This window comes from Trichoderma breve, chromosome 1 (genome assembly GCF_028502605.1).
Source record: "Trichoderma breve strain T069 chromosome 1, whole genome shotgun sequence".
NCBI classification, from domain to species: Eukaryota; Fungi; Ascomycota; class Sordariomycetes; order Hypocreales; family Hypocreaceae; genus Trichoderma; species Trichoderma breve.
This window is the reverse complement of record NC_079232.1, coordinates 2,536,530-2,560,296: the sequence shown is the minus strand read 5'-3', so window position 1 is coordinate 2,560,296 and position 23,767 is coordinate 2,536,530. Positions and strand designations below refer to the sequence as shown.

Below are 23,767 nucleotides of genomic sequence, written 5' to 3'. Positions count from 1 at the left end.
GATCGAAATCGTCGGTAGCGGAGTTTTCTTGTTTTAATTCCCTTGAAACTTCGTATCATCGTACAGAGAGTACGAGAAAATCTTTGTGGAGGGCGATCTTTGTGAGGGTCCCCATGCTCGGGGGATGTACCTGTACATGGAACTTTGGGGGGACAGCTGCATTGGCTCGTATACGCGGATTGCGTAAGTGCTACTTTGTGACGTGGTGGCATGAGAGGACAATGACGAAGCATGCGTGCATTTGAGATGGAATTTGGAGTTGATTGTGTGACGGGAGGGATTTTGAGACCATTTTGAGTCTAAGTTCAGTTGACGATGGATGGCGCCTCGTACCGTACCGTAGTGGCCTGGGTAAGGTACTTGCAAGCTCGATGTGCGTATTGAGGAGGTTCACGTACCCGAGGCAGAACAAAGTACCGGTACCTGTGCGAAGTACTAGCATCCACCAATACACAAACTTGCAGTGCTACAGCACGATACAACTTGCACCAAACATCATAATGTCCAATCACCAGCGGCAATAGGGGCTGCAGCCATGGCTGGCCCTGGATCGGTTTAAAAATAGGCACGAGCAGTCCTAGCGGCTGGGACGAGAGACCCGGCTAGGATGAATGGCGACTAGGCGGGAGGGACCCCCGGCAAGCCAGTTGAGCAGGGCACTTCGTATCTGCTGATGATGGAGTGTGAGGATCGACGCCAAGCAGGGAAAAGCTGATGTTTCTTTTTTTTCGGTTACGCTTACTTTATTGTTGTGTTTGGGTGTCACTTAGTCAGTGAGATGGGTGAGAAAGCAAAAATACAAATATGATGTGTATGATGTGCGAATACCTTCTGATCTTGAGATGCTTATCAATGCTGATGCTGTTATTTGTGGTGTTGGAATCGGAAATGGACCCCTACAAGTCGAAGCAAACATGAAAGATCATGACCCAGAGATCCACCAAGCCAACGTCACCACTTTTCTCTCTCTCTTTCGTCCCATGTCGTTCACTAGTATCACTCTGCTGGACATGTTTCCCACCTGTCAAACATGATTCACAAATCACCTGCATCCAGACCTCGTATTTGCCTTGTAAGCAGATCTGAGAACGGGAGGCCCTCGGTAGGAAGAGGAGGAGCATCATGATGGCAGTCCGGTGCTAGTGCGCGGGGAGCAGCAGTCATGTAGTGCTTGTAAGTTTCTAGAATTAGCACTCCCGTGCGGCGATAAGCTTGTAATGTTTCTTGCATGAGCACGTCGGAGAAAGTCATACGTGCAGGAGGAATGGATACAGGTATACGAAGCTCAGCGTCGGCCGGCACTCCGTATGCAGGGCTATTTTCAGCCCGCAGCCGGTGATGGGGCGACGAGAGAATGAGAGAGGGTATCATTTTCTAAGAATTCAGTGTGTGGTAAAACACTATATACATTGCCGCCTATTTACACTGGACATGTCGTGATGAAGCCATCGTGAGATAACGTGCCAGACGGGGCCTGTACAGTATGGATTGGTTGGAAACAGGAGCTCGTAACAATGCTGGAGCTTAGGACGGGTCGTTTCAGGCCATGGGCGCCACAGCAGGTGCACTGCCACTGTTTGCTCCGACCGGCGGGCGCCTCTTTTTGGGAAGATCCATGTTAGACAAACATGTACCACTACCTGGAGCAAAGCGCCCAAGACACTGAAAGTAAGGTAGGGACATGTAGCGTCGGCGGGATACGAATCTGGGATGCTGAGTGATGGATGTGCCAATGCACGCGGGATGGGCTGTGTCCTTGTTTGTGGAAAATATTGAGGGTGCTATAGAATAGTTGAGAAACTTCCATGGCAACACCGGCTAAAATAATCAATGCGAAGAATTGGATCTTGAGGATTGAAGACGTAACTCTCCATCGCTACAGGGCTCCAACTTGAGCTCCAGCAGCTGTCGCTAGGGTGAACTCGGCGACGCTTCCAGGCGACACCTGAGCTTTGTGCTTGTACTTGTAGGCGCTGCCTCGCCTAGAGCTCCAGCGCACTCACTCAGACGCGCACGACACTGCCACTCTTCCCACTCCACCCTAGCTTTTTGGCCCAGCTCCCACACCAGCCCAGACCATCGTCTGCGCCGTCCAACATTTGATCTCTCCCGATTTTTTTTTCCTCTGCCCTTTTCTTTTGCACATCCAAATCTTCCATTTTCCTCCCATTTTCTAACCTACAGTCCCTCGTTTTACCCTTGCGCCTGCTCGCATATTCCTCCTGCTCGCTTTCCCTACCATTTGGCTGATTTTGTTGCTCTGCCGCTAAAGATGCGCGACGTCTGAATGAAAGCCTGCAGCGATGGCCCCCTGGCTTTCGATGCCCACGATGCATCCATCTGATCGCCATAGTTGCGACAGCAACCACAGCAGCCACCACGATACCGACTGCGACCGCCATGAGCCGCGCACATTGGCCGCAGACTCAGCAAATGGCCAGCATCGCCCAGCATCGCTACAAGTAGCCACTAACTCTCGCTCGACTTTGCAGCTGCGGGAATCCGAATTCATGGAGGGGAGCGCCAAACAAGGCTGCGTCATCAGCGCGCGAACGAAATGGAGCATCTTCGCACGACCGGCGTGGCTCGTCCTCACATTGCTCACGCTCGCCCTCGTCGCGACGCCGGCCGCCGCCGTCCTGGTCGAGTTCGAAAACTGCCTCCCCGACTCGTACCGCCTGAACAATCCTCCCCTTCTGCAGTGGGAGCCTCTATATGTCGACGCCTTGTTCGACACCAAGACGCCCAACAACAATCTCCGTGTCATTGTATGGGCGAATGTTACGGGCTCGCAGAATTCGGGGTCGCTTCCCCCGCCGAATGACCCGTATTGGACCGATCCCAAGGAGACCAACGGCAAAATCGAGCAGACGCCCTATATCGATACTCTTGCTACCACGCTGATCCGGCGAGTTAACGTCTTGACGTATGAGCCGTGGAATGACGGCTCCAATTTCTGCACGGACAGTCTCGTTAATGGGACTTGTCCGTTGGCACCGACGTTCGGTAATGTGTAAGTCGCCTGTCATCTCATCATCCCATCATCATCGCCCCTCTCTCAACCCCCCACCAGCTGGTCTCTTAAAGGCACTCACCCTTGCTGGGTTACAGCATAATGTGACCACTTATGCCTGCCTTGTCAATGCGATACTGACTAAACATGTGCCTTGATCGTGTAGCGACCTCCCCTATGGACTTCCGTCAGTGAATCTGTCCCATGACTTTTTCTCTTCATACGCCTTCAGCTCCTTCTCTCTTACTTTTCTCCTCATCAATGGCGACAAGGCCGCTACCAACATTGGCTGCGTTTCCGCAGTCGTCACCCCCGACCTGGGTGGCCTTGCATGGGTGCTCAAATTCATGCCCCTTCTGGTCCTGCTCTTTGCTGGCTTCGCGGTCCCGTTTGCGGGTATATGGAGCCCCTGGGGCACCACCAACGTCTTCCACTGGACATCCAACTATGGCCGAGACGCTGATTTGCTAAGACTCGTTACTCCCGGATTTGGTGACTGTCTGCAGTACATTCAGTTCATCGTCCTGACTGGTGCCTTGACGCTCGACTACCCCGGCTTCTTCCAACCTGTTGTGAGCCAAGTTGGGTGGTCATCCCTCATGTTCAACGAGAGCTTTGTCGCCCACGCCGACCCATGGCACAATGTGGTGGATGGAATCTACGTGACCAAAAACGGCACAGAATACGGGCTGCAGAAGATGGCGCAGCTCATTGGCATGTCCGAGGCCGAGGACGTGTGGCCGGGCATGATGGTGTGGCTCTGTGTCACGATTGCCTCCGTCATCGTCCTCATCCAGCTTGGCTTTGCCCTCCAGTGGATCTTCCGCAAGATCAGGAAGACTACCGAGGAGGACCTGCGGGCGAAGAATATCCCGTTTGTCATTGGCAACGTGGTGCGCATAGTCTTCAATTTTATGCTGACCCCAATCGTGGCACTATCATGCTTCCAATTTGTCGTCTCTGGCCAGTCGCCGGGTTGGACCGTTGCCTTGGCTGCGCTGACACTGGCCGTAGTCATCGGCTTTGCGAGCTATCTGCTTTGGTTCATCATCACTACGCGCCCCAAGTCGGCTCTGTTTGATGATTTGCCCACTGTCCTGCGGTACGGGCCCCTGTATAACACATACGCCGACGAGGTCGCTGCTTTTGCTCTTATCCCGATCCTGCTCAACGTCATCAGAGGTGTTGCTATCGGTGCCGTTCAGCCGAGCGGTGTTGCCCAAGTCGTGCTTTTGGCCATTTGCGAGGTGATCCAAATTCTCATGATCTACGCATTCCGGCCCTATCAAAGGGCCACCTCGATGAATATCTACCACAGCCTTTTCGCAGTTTTACGGTTGATGATCATCATCCTCATGATTACTTTTGTACCCAGCTTGGGTGTTACCGAGGGCCCAAAGGGCTGGATCGGATATGCTATTTTGCTGCTTCATGCCTGTATGCTCGTCCTCGGCTTCTTTCTTGGTGCTGTGCAGACCATCGTTGAAGTGATTGCCAGATTGTTCGGTGCCGGCGGAGACGATGTCACTGGCTTGACTAGAGGTGGTCTGTCTAAGATCTTTGGCATGCGGCAACTGTCCAGGAGAGTCAACCACCACAGCCAGGGACCATCTCGGGCCAGCCAGCTGTCCACCGCAGCCATGCTAGATGCCGATGATAGTGGCAAGTCTGGCTATGTGATGCCAAGTGGTAGAGTCCGCAGCGGTTCCGTGGCCAGTCTTAGTGGTGTCATTACCCACCACCGACACCGAAGCAGCTCGGCTCTTGACAGCATGTATTCAGCCGTCCACCGGAATGCCGATACCGCTAGTTCCTACATACCGGGAACGCCGGGCGAGGCCAGCACCTTTTCGTTTCTTGCGTCGCCATCTGCTGCTCGCCAGGGGCCGCCTGGAGTTGTCATGGAAGCCTCTGATCCATACTACCGGCCACCACGGCGGCGTCGTGAGATGACTGGTGATTCCGGACAGCTCGACGGCCAGCGTGACTCGCTCGTCATTGAGCCTGTTCCCCAGGCTGGAGGATTGGCCCCTGAATCTCCTGACGGGGTGGCAGAAATTTCACGAGGAGCTACTCCGGCACCTGGACACGGTAATAATAATCTTTCTATAAGCATCCCGGCGAACCGACCTGACTACTCGACCCGCGAGGTTGACTTTTACTATGGTGTTAGGGGTCCTGCGCTCAACTCAGAGGGCCCAGGTAGGAAGCTAGGAACTGGTCCTGCAGACCCGACTGGCCCAGCGGCGACGGCTGCTGGATGGTTCCGCAGCCTGATATTTGGCGGCAAAACCAAGGAGAAGGGCAAGGGCTTTGAAGTTGTTCGAAGCGCTAGGATGCCGCCAAACATGGTTCGAAACGGAGGTTTTGGCGATGAGACGCCGCCAGAGGGCATTCCAGTCGCTATGGGCGTTATTAGAAACGGCCCTATCGATTCCGACGATGACGATGAGCCTCAAATCAAGAGGCCGAAGCGCCGCGAAGGCGAGCTGTTGACTGACAATGGCGACCCGCATGACTCTGATGAGGAGCCTGACAGCCCGGTTACGGATAGACTCCCTAGGGGGCGGATATCTCAATCCGCCACAGCTTTGGGTTCTAAAGGGGCCGGGGATGGATTGGATAGCGACGGTGTTAGCGAAGAGGACTTGTCTGATGTTGACCTTGATGCGCCAGTCATTCCACGGAAGAGTTCTAAGAGACACTCGGCCCAACTGGACCACAACATCCAGATCACGCCTCTTGTCACGATAGAGTCTGAGTCGATGCGTCCCGGTAGCCGCGAATCGCTGCAAACGTTCCAGACCGAGTCGAGTGCACAGCACGGCGGTGTATCGTTGCTGCCCCGGCTCCCGTTTGAGCGGAGAGGCTCAGACCGACGCTCAGATCAACGACCGTCTTCAAAGTCGTCACTCGACTTTCCAGACCTGAGACACATAGACTCGGCAGCACATGATGACGATGCGGCCGGGTTCGGAACAGTTTCTCAACATAGTATCAGTCGAATTGATCCGCATCACGCTGACGACGGCATGCTCAGCACCGCTGCGTCTGTCGTGGACGATGCACATTCGCATTCCGGGAGAGAGGCTTGATCCCAAGAAACGGGGCCTGCTATATGCGACCCTTTTGGACAAACCAGCCCCGAATGCGAGAAAAGAAGAAGGAAAGAAATGAAGCAAATTTCTTTCAAAGATTGATTTAATCGACTGCAAAGTTATGAACGGCTCAACAACAGCGATTCATCCCGCTTTAGCAAGCTTTAGCGTGTCTGGCTGCTTTTCTTTTCAGCTTTTCCTCTTTTCCTTCTCTTTCTCTTCCTTTTCCTTTTCCTTTTCCTTTTCCTTTTCCTTAATGGCTTCATTTCCTTACTACCCTCCTTGGTTTAATTTAATCTTTCCTATCGGTATAGAGTCATATGGACATGCCCCAGCGAGATACACGGAAGCTTAGCGGGATGAAACGACGGGATTAATCGCTATTTCTCATTTCCTTTTTCCTCTTTTCCTTATTTTTTTCTATTTGTCAAAAGGTCAAGGTTGATACAGAAAAATAGTTTTGGGATTTGATTAAGGGGTGGTGCTTTTACGGTAGCTGGCGTTCTTGATCCCTTACCCTCCTTTATTTTTTCCAAATCGGTACTGTAAGAGAGAGGGGTGGGAGGGGTTTTTTCATTACTTGTCTTTTGGGGTGCAAGGAATGGATTCTGGGAGTGGGCTATAAGCGTATGTGTGTATAGGATCATGAGTGTTCTTTGAATGGCCTGGAGGAAGGGGAAGTTGAGTGTGTAATTAATAGTAGGCCCTGGTGGATGCAACCTGGCCAGATATAAGTTATCTTGTTGAGGATGATGATGCTTGTTGGAAGCTATGATGTGAAGTCTGTTTATTGATTCAAGTTGAATAATGAGTCGTGCGTAATTATGGAAACACATTCACTTTTAGAAAGAAGGCTGTTGGCTGTAAACTTGCGGTGAAGTAAATTGTACCATGTGATCCTTTAAAGGGTCAGAAGCAAACATTCGAGTTTTGGCGTGAATTGCAGAATCGGAAATCGTGCTGCGGACAATCATGTCCATCTGCCTACCTACCCAAGGTAAGGCAACATAATATATGGCCAGCGCATGATTTGTCGCCGACCTACTGAGCAATCCTCATCAAATATGTTTCAGCCAATTTTTTCTCCTCTTCTCACTCGCTCTACCAGGTTTGAAACAGCATGAACTTATTGGACTTAGACGTCCAGCTGACCTACCCAAAATAGGTATCCAAGTAAGGCGATTTAAAGCCGCTTTTTGGACCCCAGTCCGGCATTACCAAGTCAAGCTTCCCCAGCCCCTCTTAAACAAACACTCTCAAATGATAAAAAGGCTCATGAGTACGGTGTAAGAGGCTCGGGAATCGGGGCTCTCGGCCGCGGTTCCAGATGAAACTGATCAACGTGCACAACCTGAAGCTGGAGGAATATGTCGGCAACGAGATCCCGCCGTACGCGATCCTGTCGCACACCTGGGGCGCCGAAGAGGTGACGTTTGAAGAGTGGCAGAGGAGTCCACGGCCGACGCACAAGGCTGGGTTTCGCAAGATTTTGAATGCGACGAGACAGGCTGAGCTGGATGGACTTGATTACTTGTGGGTTGATACGAATTGTATCGACAAGACCAGCAGCGCGGAGCTTTCTGAGAACATTAATTCCATGTTTACGTACTATAGCCGGGCGGCGGTTTGTTATGTGCATCTCGAGGATGTGTATTGGACGAAGCCGGTTGATGCGGAACCATCGCAGTTACACGATCAGCTGCAGGTTAGTCGGTGGTTCACTAGGGGATGGACGCTTCAGGAGCTTCTCGCCCCGAGGCACATGGTGTTTTTCGCCGAGCCGTGGGAGCGGTTCGGGACCAAGTCGGGGTTGCTGGGGTTACTGGCCGACATCACGGGCATCGAAGAGAAGTTCCTGAGAGAGCCGAAGCAGATCCTCCACGCTGCCAGCGTTGCGAAGCGCATGTCGTGGGCGTCGAGGAGGCAGACGACGCGGCCTGAGGACATGGCGTACTGTCTCTTGGGACTCTTTGGCATCAATCTGCCTCTGCTCTATGGCGAAGGCTGGAAGGCGTTTTTGCGGCTTCAGGAGGAGATTATCAAGGCGTACAATGATCAGTCTATATTCTGCTGGTGCTACATTGATGCTCCTGTGGGCTGGCACAGCTTCCTTGCTCCGAGTCCGCGATCTTTTGCAGACTCGGCTGATTTTGCCAGTTTTCGAGGGGATTCCAGTACAACGATTCAACCATACACGATTACCAACGCGGGACTCTCCATGACCTTGCCCTCGGTTTACACATGTGATGGCAGAATCGTCATACTCGATGTAGTACACAATTACATCGATCCCTGGGGCAGCCAACGTGTCGGAATCCCCGTAACATGGACCCAAGAACTCGGCTGCTACCGTCGCCTCGAACGCCCTCGCCGCCCAGTCCTAATTGCCACCGCCATGATCGAGCACAATCCCAGAGAGAATCTCTACTTCTACTGCAAATCGCTCGTCCAAGCCGACGCCGCCACGGGCTTCTACGACACCTGGCTCGAGGAAGGCTACTCTCTCCTCCTGACATTCGACATGCCCGTGAGGATAGAATGGACGAATGACAGGCGATCGGACCCGGGGTACGAAGACTCGACGGAAAATTTCGACTTTCAAGCACATCTGAGCTGCGTCCGCATAGAATACGACATGCGCGTGAAAAGCACCCAGCACAGAATCATCGTCTTCTCCCATCTAGAAGACTCCAAGAAATACGCCGCCCTCTTCATCACCGTAATAAGAATGTCCAAGAAAGAAGGCGGCGGCGTAATCTGGTACGCCGAAGTCATCCCCCTCCATATCCCTCACAACAACCCCCACGGAAGAACAGCGATCGACTTTGAATCCCTCGTCATCGACACCCTCGAAGGCCTCACGGGCCAAAACCTCGGCGGCAAGCCCATGAGCCGCTCCGTCCAAAGGGGCCTCCACCTCACAAACACGGGCCACATCTCCGAGACGAGCGCAGAGCTCAGCCGGCACTTCCCCAAGCCGATCCTCGGAGCGGGCATATCCATCATGCACCGAAAAGGAGGAGGAGGCGCGAATAGTAACAAGAGCGCGGGGACGCTGGGCCCATACTGGGCGGACACACAGCGGGCATTGCATGTTATACTGAATGACGAGGTTAATTATATGGAGATTTACTGGCAGATTCGGGCGAGTCCGGCGCCTTCGGATTCGACGCCGTGGATGCCGTCGTATGCGGGCATTGAGGAGAACCGGAAAATGATACACGGGGTTGTGCTAAGGAAGAAGCAGCGACAGTTGTCTGCAAAACGAGGCGTCATGGAGTTTTGGGACTAAACTAAACGTCCAGCAGCGTTGAGACGAGAAAGACGATATAGATGGATGTATATATGGTCCCAGCCTCGACACGAGGATCTTGTTGGACAAGTAGATCTAATCGCCACTAGACTGGAGGGATGTAATGTAGACATGAAAGAAATATAACTGAAAGGGGCGCTGTGAACCCTGAATAAAGTAGCCATATACAAATGCAGAGGTCATAGCACCTTGGTAATCATCCAGCCATCTTCATCTTTCCAGCAGTTTTCCCACTCTGCATCTAAGCAAAACCAAACCGTAGAAAAGCTCGCTCTATTTAACGTTCAAAAAACCAACTCCTGACCGCGCCTTCTGAACGGCCCGCTTCAACGCCTGTTCCTCCACATCAGTCCACTTGACGCTCAGTTCATCCCACTTCTTGCCAGGCGTGTTGTACTCCTTGCGCCACTGAGCATGCATATGCTGAAGCTGGGCCATCCTGCGCGGGTCACCAGAGCCACTGTAGATGATAAAGGCGGTGCAAGGCGGAAGAGCCTCGTGGATGCGAACGAGGCGCTCCGTGAGCCGGACGAGGGCCTGCTCTAGAGGAGAGGAGCCCTCGGATGGAACATCAACCCCGACGGCTTCAGACGCGGCGTCCGCGTCCCTTTCGGGGGCATTCTTGTTCCACCATCCCTGCAGGGCTTCCAGCTCACGCATTCGGCCCCAGACAAAGTCCACTCCGCCGCCCCGGATGACCGCACCGTCTTCATCACCGAGGACGGCTCGGATGATGTTTGTCGTCACGTCCTCGTCGGTCCTGCACCCGAGCTTGTGCGTGGCTCCCGCTCCGAGACCCTTGGAAGGGTCACCCCAATCAACGGCAGCACTGGTTTTGCCAACCTCGACGCCGCCGAGAGCAGCGTCTCCTCCCTGAGCTTTATAAGCTGTTCCGGCGCGTGCGAGTCTGCGGAACAGATTCTCCCCCTGCGCATCTGACGAACCCCACAACTTTCCCTTCTCGCACTTCTGCTTCACGAGGTCAAGGCAAGTTTTGGCGTCTTCGATGCTGTTATGGCCCAGAACGTCTCCTTTTTGGATTTCTCGAGACAGATACTTTTGAGCGAGCCATTTGAGCGACGACTTTAGTGGAGGGCCGCGAGGATGAGGGTATATAATGGAAGTGTCAACGATGAAAGGATGAGCAATCCGTAATGCCTTGGTGTCGGATTCGAGGGAGTGGCCCACTAGAATAGTGCGCGGAGTGAGAATTTCAAGGAGCTTCTCCTGTATGTCATGGAGCGTAGTTGTCACGGGTGCCAGCATCTCCTCCGTGATGCCGGAAAACCGCGTAACGTAGTCGATGATGGGCTTGTCGGGTTTCACAAGCTCATCCAGCACAACATTTCCGTCCCAGTCGATGAGACTAATGCGAGTCAACGAAAATTCGGTCTCGCCCGTCATGCACATTTCGCAATCAACCGCCAAGATCTCTCTGCCAGCCGTGATGCTGCCCTGTTCGATTTCGACCTCAGGAACATCGCCATCCTCAAGCTTGTCTACTCTTGTGATGACATATCCTTCTGGGGCTACAAAGTTGTCTCGTCGTGGCCCTTCTGGAAGGAGAGCCGGATGAATGACGTAGCCGTTGTCCGTTAGTTCATCAGCAGAAGCTAGGAACTCTGTGATGCGCGTCCTCTCGTTCTTCCATCCATGGGGCTCTCTCGCGGGCTTCACGCCTCCTTTTTGTGAAGTCTTCTCCTTTGGTGCCGGGGCAGTAAGGAAGGCGGCCAAAGGCGAATGCATTTTCCCATGTTTATCGTCGCCAGGTGTTTTGACGGGCCAGAGATGGGGGAACATATCGGCAAATGGCTTCAGCGGCTCTGGCAGCGCATCCTTGTCGAGTTTGCGCGGATAATATGCGTCTGGGGAGCCATAAGGATGAGCGTCTTTATCTGCGCTTCCCTGGCTGCCTCCATCCACATTTGCATCTCGGAGGTCATTGAAACTTGCGTAGTCAACGTCTGCCTTGAAGAGGGCCTCCTCAAGACCAGGCACCATGATGGCCACAATCTTTCTGAACTGCGGCCGATGAGTGACTGAGATCCACTGGGGACCGGTACCATCGGCAAATATGTAGGTGATAAGGTCGCGCAGGTTATTAAGGCTGAGCATGGACTGGAGCCGAGCGTTGGGTGAAAAGTTCAGGCCAGGGTATCCTCCCTTGCCCGGGCGAGGCACCTTCTTCGCCTTCTTCTTGGGTCTGGTGACGGTTTGCCACTCTCCCTGGCTATCTAGATTCTCGTCTTCATCATGAGGGCTAGGCCTCTTGAGGCTGCTTTCACTCTGGTCAAGAGAGGCTGTTTCAGCAACGATGTCATCAGTGACGGCGTCAGTCATATTGAAGGTTTTGTTTTGGTTCTTGAAGGTCCTGATGGCAAAATCCGTAAATAATCTGAAAAGGTGATATGTCCACAAAGTCTGAATGAACTTTTGAATCCGTAAGAAAAGAAGCGCTTCGTATGCTGAAAATAAATAAATATTGCTGAAATGGGGCTGGGTCTATTTCAGATGTGTTGCCAGTGCGAGGAAAGAAGAGAGCGCCGACAAAAGGGATGAAGGCTATTGCTATATTCTCTCCGTAAGTGCCATCCGGTATAACCAATGATCTCAGGCGGAATGAGGTCCAGAGGCGTTCAGTATGAGGAAAAATAATAATCAGATAGCGAGGATGTTTTGTTTAGGCCAACTGCCATAGCCCAGCTTCTGGCAGGAGGATTTCTCAAGGCTGCCGGGCTTATCTTATCGCAGCCCCGTAGGCGGCTTTTAGGCCAATCACAAGCCACTTGCAGCGGCCAGGGATTCGCTGTAGCCTCGCGGCTCCTTCACGCGACGGCTGGACCTTTTGTTTAGTTTGGCTGCATTATTCATTATTCGCCCTCTGATGGACAACAATGAAGTGAGACGCGCAATCCAACTTTTTTTCCATATTGACGCATCTTGTTTCCCACCTTTCATGTCTCTTGAGTTGCAAGTCCAATAGAGCCCAATTTCCTAGCCAATGCGTCCAATCTCATAAAATAACATCATCTCCCCTTGGCTCAATTCTCATTCTCATTCACGTTCCGTCTCTCATTGGGAACCTCCAAGCCGCAGAGCAATGGATCAGGTCGCCGTGAGATGTTCTAAATGCGGCTCCGAGCTGGGGATTCTGGCCAATCTATGGACGCAGATAGGCAAGAAATACATCACACCAGTAACCCACGTGGAGGATAAGAACGAGGCGGATAAGATCACCGCAACAGGTGCGGTTCGCATTGGTGATGCGGGCACTATAGTCGAGGGCTGGTATGGATATGATTTGCCCACTATGTGTCCTGTTTCGTAAACTACACTCGCTGACGTTGAAATGCCTCTTGAATAGCGAACTTCGAGATGCCGAATGTTCATCATGTCATACAAACATAGGCCAGAGATGCTTGTCAAATCCCACAAACCACGTATTTTCCAGGTAACTATTCCTCCTGGCCAATCCTACCAAACCCATGCTAAGTAGTGTAGTGGCCAAATCATCTTTCGTCTTGCGTCCATATCACTTAAAGTCGCCTCAGATCTCCGTCGCAAAGCTGAACCCAAGATACAGCAGACACTCAATCTCAGGGTTAAACCAGCCACAGCTCAAGGCAAACACTCACCCCTGAATGGCGAGGCTATTCCTCGAACTGAACCCTCTCCAAGCAGGGATAGGTTCGACATCATGCAGATCCAAACAGATCTCGAGGCTCAGCAAGACGAGATCCAACGTATTGGCGCAGCTGGATTCCAAGTCATATCGACCTTGAATAGCACAGTCGCGCGCTTCGAAAAGCAGATGCGGGAGCTGAGCGACTCCGTTGCGAGTGTCCGCAAAGATGGAGAAGGACAACAGGCCGACATCAAGTCCCTCAAAACCCAAATGAGTGACGCCAAGCGGAAAGGGGGCAGCGACGCCGTGATTGCTCGTCTGGATAAGCAGCTTCAAACGACAGACAGGGTAGTCGCTGAACTTCGACAAATGATCCAGAAATCCAAGATAGAGACCACGGGTCTTCGACTTGATCTTGCGACTGCGCACAAAGAGATTGCAGAAGTGAAAAGGACAAATGAACGTCTCAAAGAAGATGCCGCCGAAGCAAAGCAAGTGGCGCAGGAAGGCATCGCCACGTCCAAGCTGTATGCTTCTGAGGTGGCTTCGTTGAGGCGAGAGATTACACAGCTACGGTCCGAGCTTGGACAAGAAAACACACACCACGCTTCGATGGACGAAGACCCTTCCATTACATCTCATCAACTAGATATTCTCGCCAGCAACATATCCAAGATTGGAAACAGAGCTAGCCAGGTCGAATCTCTGCAGATGGAGTTTGACCTCTTCAGAACTCGAATACAGCGGCTAGAAGCTCGAGTAGTTGGTGGCACGCCCAACCCCAATCGAAAAGACGTTCGTGCTTCTCGGGCAGAGTACGCCTCCGCGGCTGAGCAGGACAATCAGTCTCACTACGGATCCACTACGCGCAAGAAGCGGCCGACAGTAGGTGGTGAAGAGAATCACATTCTCAACTCGACTCCTCCGAAACGGGTAGCCCTCTCATCGGATTATCCTAGCCTTGCCACTGTAGGCTATGTTAGCACCAGCGAGCATCGACAATCATCACCCGGGAGTATGGCTTTGATAGAAACGCCTGTCCAACGGCGGACTACAGCGGCAACTACAAAGAAGAGTTCTGCGAAGCGCGGTAGATGGGGAGCAAAGGCCTAAGAGAAAGCTGTTTCGATGGGAATTATCTATCAGGTAATATGTATGCGTATATGAATGATCCTATCTCAAGGAGCAGAAATCTCAAAATCTCGTCTCAAGACTTCCCTTCCCAGATTAGCCAGGGTATTCACTTGCTGGACGACAGCAAACTCGAAGAAAGCTTGAGATTTTTCGCTGTTAGGATCTTGCTGCCACTCATCAATCAAAGAAGTTTCTTTCTCTCTGCCTGCTAGCTTCTCAATATCCTCTAGAAGCACCTGTGCTTTGCTAACAAGACTTAGCTCTGCACTATATTTTTCTGGAGAGTATTTGAGAATCATGATGAGAAGCATTTGGCACAACGAAACCTGATCAATCTCGCGCAACGTCTCCTCGACTTTCTGTTCCAGCGTTGCCTTTTTAGAGACGGATGTAGCCGAGTTTGCCAGAAAGGCCGTTGCCGCCGCGGTGTGAGTAGTTAGGTTTGCTACAGTGAATAAACCGGCCAGCCGAACGGGATGATACGGCGAGGCATACTGGTACGGATCACAAGCTGTCGCGATGAAACAAGCCACCGCCAGAGCAAAGGCAAAGTTTTCTTCTTCGCCGTACAACATGGATATTCTGAAGAGAATGTCGGGGAGCGGTGTGACGGCCCATAGCTCCTCTTCAACTAGAGCTTTGCTCTTGTTGTACTCGCTTTTTAACAGCTTGCGCCGCTCCGACAGTGACTCAATCGTGGCCAATGCACTTGATAAGCGGTCAGCTGTCTGGCTATGTCGATTGATTATGGATTGTTTGCTGGGGCTGGTGACTGCAGGATGCTTGCGAAACTTTGAGACATCCGGTACAAGACTCTGGCTGTTGAGGTTGACGTTGGGGGAGATGGCTGCGACTTGATAGACGTTGAGATTATCCCGGCAACGAAGGCAATTGCATACAAACTTGTAGTGAGCCAGTGCTTCTCTTCGTTTAAATAGAGGATCCGTGTAGACTATGAGATAGGTATTCAAACAAGGGTCAGTCTACGTAAAATAGATAGACTTACACTGTAAAATACAAGAGTCATCTTTGAACACGGGGACACTTACACGTATAAGCCAGCTCAATCTCATCACCAGCTCGAATCGGACTCTCAGCTACGAGAAGGGCACTTCGCCCAATGAATTGGACCGCCGCATTGGGAATGCAGGAATGGTTCGCCATGGCTAGAGTCGGCTCCAGGAACAGACCAACAACCCCCAAGTCAGTGTCGAATCTCTGAAAAGAGTTGTTTTGAATCTAGACCCATCAAAGCTGTTAGTTAGCAATCCTAATTCTTTTCCCAAACGATATCCATCTTCACAGCTGATAACCAACCTTGCAAAGCATCTCAACCGCCCTCCGCACAAGCTCCTCCGCCGTGCCCTTCCCAGAAAACGCACACGCCGCCATCGCCATCATCTCAACGTCCCTCCACTCATCCCCCTCGGCCTTCTTCTCCAACACATGCCCCTCCAGATCCTCCAGCCCGTCCCCAATCTCCCCACACAGCAAAGCCTGGATTAGCGCCCTCGTCGGCGTCGGCAACTGCCTCCTTCGGCCCTCGTCCTTGATCCCCTGCCGGAGCGCCTTGCATTCACGTGAATGAACCGTCTTCCAGGCCGCGGCTTGGCACGTCGCATCGCAGTACGACGCCGCGTGACAGCGGGAGCAGGCCCGAGGGTTGCCGGGGCGGAGACAGTATGAGCAGACGCTGCTGAGGTGCGAGACGGTGGGCAGGAGGAGGAGAGGCGTGAAGGGGGAGATGACGGTGCCGGGGGAGAAGGATTTTGTGGCGTAGAGGCCGCGGCCTTTGGAGGGGTGAGGCCGGATTTCGAGGGGCGAGGAAGAAGACATGCTTTGCTTCTCATGAATTGTGAGGCATTTGAAATGATAGAGTTTTGGCTTAGAGTTTGTAGGTTTCTAACGCTGTTTTGTTAAATGATGTTGATTTGGGGGTGAAAAAGTTCAGGGTTGAGATGAGCTTTGGAGGGGCAAAGTCTGAAAAGGTGGGTTGGTAATGGTTTATGTTGCAGGAGGTTTGGCAACCAGCCAAACACGATATTAGCAGACACAAAAATTTGAAAAGGACGTTTACAATTTTTTACTTTGAATAACAGTAGCTGTCAAAATATGTCCAAATAAAATTCAATGGGTATCTCTATGTAACTACTAGACACCTGTAGTAGTCCTCTCTCTATATACATACTATAACCAACACAATGAAACTTCTCTCTATAGCTCGCCATGGTTCGGCAGCTTGCCATTCGTCTTTCGTGCACTCGCCAGCCTCTTTCGCAACTCCTTGCTCCACGGCGTACCATGCAATCTCACCATCATCTCCGCATGATAGTCCCAGCAGCCGTCCTCTAGCGCCGTCTCCGGAACCACGCACACCTCTTTGCTCAATGCCTGACCCCTGGGCCATTGGCCAAGCTGGGCGCCCATATCCTCGTCCAAGAAGGTATCGAGAACCAGCTGCCCAATCTTTCGCTGTGCTCCAGCCCACTCGGCTTTCTCCTGGAAGAGAATTGGCAACAGCTGCTTCATGCCGTTGTTTTCCAGAAAGTGTTTCCTGATCTGCTCATCCTTGATGAGTCCGTTGATGGCCGAGACGGCGGCCTTGACCTTAGCTGGAGAGTCAGCAGGCGAGATTGTGTGATGGTAGAAAAGCTCGTGGATTGTGGCGCCATCATGAGGGCATTTTGAGTCCATAAGCTCTGTCCAGATCTTGGCAATCTCGTTGAGTGCCGAAGGGTTGTTGGAAAGGGCACCAGCGAGAATAGCTGCCGCTTGTTGGCCTCGCGGAGTGGTTCCCTCAGAGACTTGGCCTTCAGGGGTTCCCATTAGGCAGAAAAGCGCCTTTACCACCTCGGTTTCCTCGGTGATCTTTAGTCCATAGTAGATGTCATGAGAGAGCTCTTCCAGTCCTTCCAGCCCGTGGTCAAACTCCTCATCGCTCGGGATGACACCTGTCTTGAGCATTTCGAAGGTCTCCATAAAGGCAATAGCTTCTACCTGAGCCTCTCCTCCTGGCGCAGGCTCCTTGATCTTGCCAACATTGTTGTACTTTGGTGCGCCCTTGGGTACTTGTATTGTTTCTTGCTGCTCCTGGTCGACAAGAACCACGGCTTGATCGACAGGCAGTCCTTCTAGAGCGGGGTTGATCTCATCGGGTACGTTGATCTTGGCTTCTTTCTTGCCAGTCCAGATATTCAAGCGAACATGAAGTCCGTTCGGTAGTTGTTGATCATCGTGAACAATCTGGAACTCATCTGTCGGCTCAAACACCAGGGGGTAACACTCTTCTGGATTCGATGTGTGACAAATTAAATCTGGTTTGTCTCCTGCCTTGGGGGAATGCTGAGATGCTGATGCTGTGGCCGGAACTGCTAAACAAAACAACAAACCCAGAATGAGGGCAATGATGATGGGCAACGGCCTGCCTTTGGAGCGAATAGAAGGCATTGTGCTTTGAGAGAGAAAAGAGTGGGTGAATGAATGAAAAGGCTGAGTCCACTCAGAGAGTGTAATTGCGTATCCGGATATGCTATCCAATAGTTTGTACTTTGTATAATCCCCCCAAGCTGATGAGTGGGAACGGCACAATATCGTACGAGCAACAACGTTACCAGCGAAATGCTTCGATAAATATACAACAACGACTTGTTTAAAAGACAAATTACAATCTCATCATAAAAAGAGTGAATGAAAAGTCTTTAAATGAGTCAACTCGATGAAAAGGACACCTAAGAACATGGAACTAGGTGGACCTAAAAAAAGTTGTAAGACGAACCGCAAAAGTGTCACTGCTGGAGGCGAAATCTGGCTTCTGAATCTTGGCGATGCCTGATTGGCGGAGAGGATGACTCAGCAGCCAACATGGAAACCCGAAGAAGCAGCATTTTGCCACTGAATTACAGCAGCAGAATTGGGCGTTTGTCATTGTAGCGATTTCTTTTGCCTTGTTATGTCACAGATATTTTTATTATGTGTGATGAAGAAGAATTGAAATGAAGAAATTACTATTTATTATCTGCTCAGTGGACTTTTCTCGATGTGTGGTGCCATGTTACGCTTTCGGAAAGTATACAGTTCAGCTCAATGGGGCTGGGCATGAGCCTCCAGATGCCCACCCATGACCAAGAGATGTCGGTAATCTATTCTTAAACATATGATTGACATAGTTTAACTACATGAATACGTATTTAAGCTTTTATTTTATCTTGTATTCCCATGTTTTATTTGTGTCAGCGCACGTTTTCTTGCCCCGTCTGTGCATGTTCGACCATCTTCTGGAATGGCCCCGTGTCTCAGATTCTGAGCATCTGCTCAATGCCAAACCTGAATTCAGAACACAAGCCGTAGCATAGCTGTTTGCGATGTTAGTCGGATGCGTCACTAGTTCATTAACAAAATTCACAAAAGAGGCTGGGCCAGCACCACGACAGGCGGGATATAAACCAAAGCTTTTCGCTTGGGAGGCTTGCAGATATTCTATTCCTTGCAATGCATCTCCCTGCATTACTAAACTTCTTTTCCTCTGATTAGGATTGCAAATAACACCAGGGGGCATCTCTCTATTCAAAAACAAAATGCTGTCACTAATCCTCGTCTTCTTCTACCTCTTATTTTGCTCAATATTTGGCGTCTACGCCATGCCAACTGGGTCCCATCATTTCAAGAGACACGAGCATCTCCACATGCGTGTCCACAGCCTTCGCCTCTCTCGACCTATCAATGTCAAGATGGACGAGCCAGTGCAGAGTCCAGGGAGCTGGTCGGAGAGCCGGCTTGAAGAAGGCCTGCTTTACACGGACGCCGACTCAGAAGAGGAACCCTTGCTAGAAAGCTTTCATGACGAGCTGTCGGCATCTTAATGGAGGGACTAGATGCACTTTGGAATTCACGCCGCTTCATGGAATTATGAGATACCTATCAATGACATTCAAGGGAATTGCACAGGCGTTTTAATGTTTTATCATTTTACACACACAAGATAGAATATATACCATCAAGGATTATTAATAAGGGATCAACCCTCTCTCATTTACAGAATGTACACCTTACAACGGGAGCTGCATGTGGCAAAATAATTGTCGAACGAACCATTGAACTTCACACTGTGCCGGTTACCTAATGCAGCACCGCAGCATTCCCGCATAGCGCCAGGGCCGCACGCCTATTAGAAATCCTCCTCGTACTTTTCGCAGGTCGTGAAGACAGTTGCCGACGCAAAACATCGCACGGCCCAGCCCTTTCTCGCAATCCGTGGCACAGCATGCGCTCCAATGAATTGAATGGGTCCCCGTTATTGATCAATTAGGTCACGCGTTCTCCTTTCTTTGAAGCTTCTTGCGGAGTTTAAGAAAAAAACAAAGGCTTTGTGTCACGAGCTGGAAGCAGCTCTTACGAAATAGACACAACTATCTCTAGGCCATTGCGACGTCAATCCAGCGTCAAATCTCCCTCCCTTTTTCGTCGTCGCAGCTCCATACGAAGAAGCTCATTCGCGCTACTCTTCCTTGACGACCGAGCTTGCCTTGCGACTAGACGGATCCTCCTCCGAATGCTACTCTAGAGCTTGCCATCCGTCCAGCTCTTCGTTCTAGCGCTCTCCTCGCCCTCGTACCACAGAAGAGCGCGCGCGCGTCAACACTTACACAAAACCTCGCCAAGATGCCTTCGCCGCGACGAATGCGCCTCCTGATGGTGGCGGTCGTCATTACCGTCGTCGTCATGCTATTCTACAGCTCGGGCATGGAGCCGGAAGCCGACGCCGCCCTCAAGGGCTTCTACGAGAAAACAAAAGAGGCCATGGAGCGAGGGACGGCGCGTGGGCAGGCAGTCATCAATTCCCAGACGGGCCAGAAGGCGGGGCACATACCCGCCGACAAGGACGGCGACGGCGACATTGACGACGACGACAAGGTAGCTTCGCAGGAGCTGCAGGAGCGGCTGCAGGCCGTTGCGCAGGAGGCAAAGGACAAGGCCAACGAGAAGAGCCCGAAGCCGGATATTCCCAGCAGGATCGTGGGCGTGGGCAGCTCGGCCGAAGGACAGGCGAAGAAGGGCCAGGTCAAAGTCGGCGGTGGTGGTGATGTAGGGGACAGAGTCAAGACGGACGTGACGAAAGAAGAGACAAAGGAAGAGCACGAGGCCGAAGTCGAGATCAACAGCATCTTGAAGAAGTCACCTGGTAAGCTTGTCGCGAATAGGTTCTCCCCCTATGTGGCTACTCTCATTTTGGCTAACTCATACGTGTGCGAACCCCCACAGTCATCATCTTCTCCAAGAGCTACTGCCCTTATTCGAAGCGCGCCAAGGGAATTCTCCTGGAGAAATACAGCATCACTCCGGAGCCCTTTGTCGTGGAGCTGGATGAGCACCCGCTCGGTCCCCATCTCCAAGACTATCTCCTGAAGAAGACGGGACGCAGAACCGTGCCCAACATCCTGATCAACGGAGTGAGCATTGGCGGCTCCGACGACATTGTTGCGCTAGACAACGAGGACAAGCTGGTTGGCAAGGTTCGCGATCTGGGCCAGGCTCGCATAGAGATTAGCCCGCGCTTCACCAAGGGCGAGCATCAGTAAGAATGATGTGTAATCAGAGAGGGCCGATCCCCTTTTGTCCTGTTTTTTTCTTCTTCTACCTGTACCTGTACTCGTCCTTGGCCTTTTCTCGCTCGGGCCAAGGTTTTTGTGAGATCTGTGGCTCGCGGCTAATGTATTGATTCTCTTGGGGGTGTGTGGGCATCAGGGGCTGATGGTTTTTGAATGGCTGGTGTGCAGATGCCAAGTGCAAGGACGCATGAATGGAGTTTTGGCGTTTTTTTCTGGCCCTATTACAAGTACCTTACCTCGTACTGTAGGTAGGAGGCACAGGTAATATTTAGTTATCTCGGTATATCTAGTATGGGATGGCAGGGAATGGGAATTGAAGGCTTTGAAATAAATGCTTGTCTAGAGAGAGAAAGATAGTGGAGGGGGGAACGAGATGTGAGGCCCAGTGAAGCACAGCATGCAGCTACTTTCAATTCGAAAACCTGTAATATCCGGCAGCTTTTAATCAAAAATGCTTATTGATCATCCTGAGCGCATAAATCCGCAGGACGGAATCAAATGTTGGGGAAAATAAAGACGATGAAAAGCGAAGTGTGCCTGGTTCGTATCTCCCAAGTACAAGCTCGAGATACAGTAGCGTACTATCTTGCATCTGCTAGCGAAGCATCATGGCGGTTAATATGGGATTGGAAAGCGAAAAGATTCAAGGCAACATGCAGGCAAGCATCAGCATGCCCTCGCCCTGATCAAATCAAACATGTCATTGAACCCATTTGTAAATCGCGCAATCCCTATCGTCATCCTTCCTTCTACTGTTCCTGTTCTCTTGTTTCCTTTCTTTCACTTCCCGGCTTCTCTCCCCCCTCCCTCGGGCAACACGCGCTGACCATTGATTTCTCTTACATACTTGCACCTTTACCGCAATCAATTTACCCAGAACAGGCCCTCGCCCAAAAAAAAAAAAAAAAAAAAAGCCACGATTGTGCAAAGCCAGCGCTGTTCGCTCGTTCTAGCCCCGCCTGCACTATCTGTTATCAGCAGCGGTACTGGCATTATTCCCCCACTAAATGCAGGGATTGGTGCTGCAGCACTTCATGTTGGAGGCGCGTGAATGGCTGGATGGCGTTTGGGGTTATCAACGGGCTGGAAGGGGGGGACGTTTAGGCCCATGGAGGTTCAGGTTCAGGTTCGCTCAAGGCCTGTTGTACAGCTGCTGTGTAGGCATCCATGGAAATGTCTTCATGGTGACACTCAATACAGGTCATCCAGAATACGAATCACCAAAACAAGACGAACCAGCAGAAACACGTGAGAAGGAATCAACTGGAGCCCATCAGTCAAATAGATAGCAGACGGCAGAGGTGGGTTAGCGTGCAGAATCAGCGCTTGTCCACGCTCTGCTTCTGCTCGCTACGAATATCCGTACTAGTGTTGATCCGCTAATACTGTACAAGCATATGCGTGTGTGAGCCCGCGTGTGAGAGAGGTGTGAGTGAGTGAGCGAGTGAGAACAAGCAGTCCATGCTCACAGAAACTGGGGAGAAAATGGAGAAAGCACAGAAAACAAAAGCGTGGGGATGGATCCCGGTAAGCCGCTGCCATGCCATGCCCAAACCAGGACCCAGCAACAGACTGGGATTCGAGACCGCAAGTGACCACACCATCAACCCGCAAAGCTGAGCCTACAAATGTATGTACGTACAAAAACAACTCCGGGTACAGTATTAGGTTATCTGGTGCTATTATCTTCGCCCTTTTCTAGCCCGGCGCTGGGCTGCCTTGCCTTGCCTGCTCTTGGATTCGTTAGCCAGCCCAGTCCAGCGTCAAGCAAGCAAGGTTGGGGATTTTGCAGCAGAATAAGAAGAGCCTGGGCGCGCCACCCCCTCACGCTTTTCGCTCTTTTCTCTCTCTTACAATTCCTTCAGTCCAGTCCAATCCCAATCCAAAGCCCATTTCCCACTACCGCAGACAGCCTGTTTTGTTTCCTTCATCTTTTTCCCCATCACCCATCACCCATTGGCCTTTCTGTCTTGCCCGCCTGAGGAGTTTGTCCGTTCATCCATAGAGACAAATAAAAATACCACCCAAAAAAAGGACCCTCCTAATTTATTAGTGCTGCCTCAAGTGGTCACTCTCAGCTCCTCGACAACTTTTCCTCGACACTATACCGGACTCTGTTACCCTCGGTCAAGAGACGGTGGACACACCGACCCGGCCGCTCTCAACCGAGTCGCATCATCAAGCTGCAACCTTGCGTCAATTGGGCTACCAGAACTGCAACTGGTCCAAGCAAAAAGACCATTATCACCAGGCACACCTCTCTTTTCGAGGGTCTTCATTCGCCTCCCCCATCCATACGTTACATTCACAAAAAAGACATCCTCAAGAAAGAATGTCTGACGCACCCTCTTCCACCACCACCTCCTCCTCCGCCCTCCGCCGTCCCTCCACCAGCTCCGAAACATCCTCCCTCTCGTCCGCCTCAACCGCCTACACCACTTACAAGGACAAGGAAGGCCAGCCTCTACTGCTCGACGGCAGCGTCCACGAGCGCAAAATCAAGCGCGGCCTGCGCCAAAAGGCCCGCGACATGGTCCACGACATGGGCAGCCCGCCCACCGCGAGGCAGGACGCAAAGGATGGCAAGCCCACGCTCAACCACGCTCCGCTGGGAGGGATGGTGGGCGAGCCCATGATGAGGCCGGGCAAGATTTAAAAAGAATTCCATGGGAACTTGTATGTCTGGTTGCCTGGGGATCTTTGCAGCGACAGCGTGCATTGCATGTTGCGTGGGTGCCATCCCTAAAAATAAATATGATGGAAATGAAATGCGAAAACGGTCACGGCGTTTATTCTTCTTCTTCTTATGTTCGATGGTTCTCTCTGGTTCTTTATATCTGGTTTCGTTTTTTCTTTTCTTTTCTTTTCCCTGACCTATATATCAAATGTATTCAACATTATCCTCGAACCTTTTCACTGTTTTGTTAGTCGGCGACGAAATCACCAAAAGAAGAGAAAGAGAGAAAGCGACTCTTTATG

The 23,767-nt window shown here is 51.5% G+C and overlaps 8 protein-coding genes across 8 annotated transcripts; 5 read left to right on the top strand and 3 right to left on the bottom strand.

Moving 5' to 3' along the window:
* Positions 1-2,330: 2,330 nt before the first annotated feature.
* T069G_00799 (transient receptor potential (TRP) ion channel domain-containing protein) lies at positions 2,331-6,108 on the top strand (the record flags this gene model as incomplete). Its single annotated transcript, XM_056168009.1, has 2 exons — positions 2,331-3,013; positions 3,180-6,108. The coding sequence occupies 2 exons, from the start codon at positions 2,331-2,333 to the stop codon at positions 6,106-6,108; spliced, it is 3,612 nt and encodes a 1,203-aa protein (XP_056033325.1).
* A 1,330-nt stretch (positions 6,109-7,438) lies between these two features.
* On the top strand, positions 7,439-9,403 carry T069G_00798 (heterokaryon incompatibility protein (HET) domain-containing protein; the record flags this gene model as incomplete). Its single annotated transcript, XM_056168008.1, has 1 exon — positions 7,439-9,403. One exon carries the CDS (start codon positions 7,439-7,441, stop codon positions 9,401-9,403), a length of 1,965 nt encoding a protein of 654 aa, XP_056033324.1.
* A 294-nt stretch (positions 9,404-9,697) lies between these two features.
* On the bottom strand, positions 9,698-11,764 carry T069G_00797 (exonuclease domain-containing protein; the record flags this gene model as incomplete). The annotated part of the gene is made up of 3 exons (XM_056168007.1): positions 9,698-10,331; positions 10,392-11,542; positions 11,606-11,764. 3 exons carry the CDS (start codon positions 11,762-11,764, stop codon positions 9,698-9,700), a joined length of 1,944 nt encoding a protein of 647 aa, XP_056033323.1.
* A 760-nt stretch (positions 11,765-12,524) lies between these two features.
* T069G_00796 (uncharacterized protein) lies at positions 12,525-14,162 on the top strand (the record flags this gene model as incomplete). Its single annotated transcript, XM_056168006.1, has 3 exons — positions 12,525-12,712; positions 12,789-12,875; positions 12,926-14,162. The coding sequence occupies 3 exons, from the start codon at positions 12,525-12,527 to the stop codon at positions 14,160-14,162; spliced, it is 1,512 nt and encodes a 503-aa protein (XP_056033322.1).
* A 65-nt stretch (positions 14,163-14,227) lies between these two features.
* On the bottom strand, positions 14,228-16,019 carry T069G_00795 (SET domain-containing protein; the record flags this gene model as incomplete). Its single annotated transcript, XM_056168005.1, has 3 exons — positions 14,228-15,135; positions 15,233-15,422; positions 15,501-16,019. 3 exons carry the CDS (start codon positions 16,017-16,019, stop codon positions 14,228-14,230), a joined length of 1,617 nt encoding a protein of 538 aa, XP_056033321.1.
* A 378-nt stretch (positions 16,020-16,397) lies between these two features.
* On the bottom strand, positions 16,398-17,630 carry T069G_00794 (nucleotide exchange factor SIL1 domain-containing protein; the record flags this gene model as incomplete). The annotated part of the gene is made up of 1 exon (XM_056168004.1): positions 16,398-17,630. The coding sequence occupies one exon, from the start codon at positions 17,628-17,630 to the stop codon at positions 16,398-16,400; it is 1,233 nt and encodes a 410-aa protein (XP_056033320.1).
* A 2,211-nt stretch (positions 17,631-19,841) lies between these two features.
* T069G_00793 (glutaredoxin domain-containing protein) lies at positions 19,842-20,758 on the top strand (the record flags this gene model as incomplete). Its single annotated transcript, XM_056168003.1, has 2 exons — positions 19,842-20,361; positions 20,442-20,758. The coding sequence occupies 2 exons, from the start codon at positions 19,842-19,844 to the stop codon at positions 20,756-20,758; spliced, it is 837 nt and encodes a 278-aa protein (XP_056033319.1).
* Positions 20,759-23,120: 2,362 nt separating this feature from the next.
* T069G_00792 (uncharacterized protein) lies at positions 23,121-23,444 on the top strand (the record flags this gene model as incomplete). Its single annotated transcript, XM_056168002.1, has 1 exon — positions 23,121-23,444. The coding sequence occupies one exon, from the start codon at positions 23,121-23,123 to the stop codon at positions 23,442-23,444; it is 324 nt and encodes a 107-aa protein (XP_056033318.1).
* Positions 23,445-23,767: the final 323 nt, after the last annotated feature.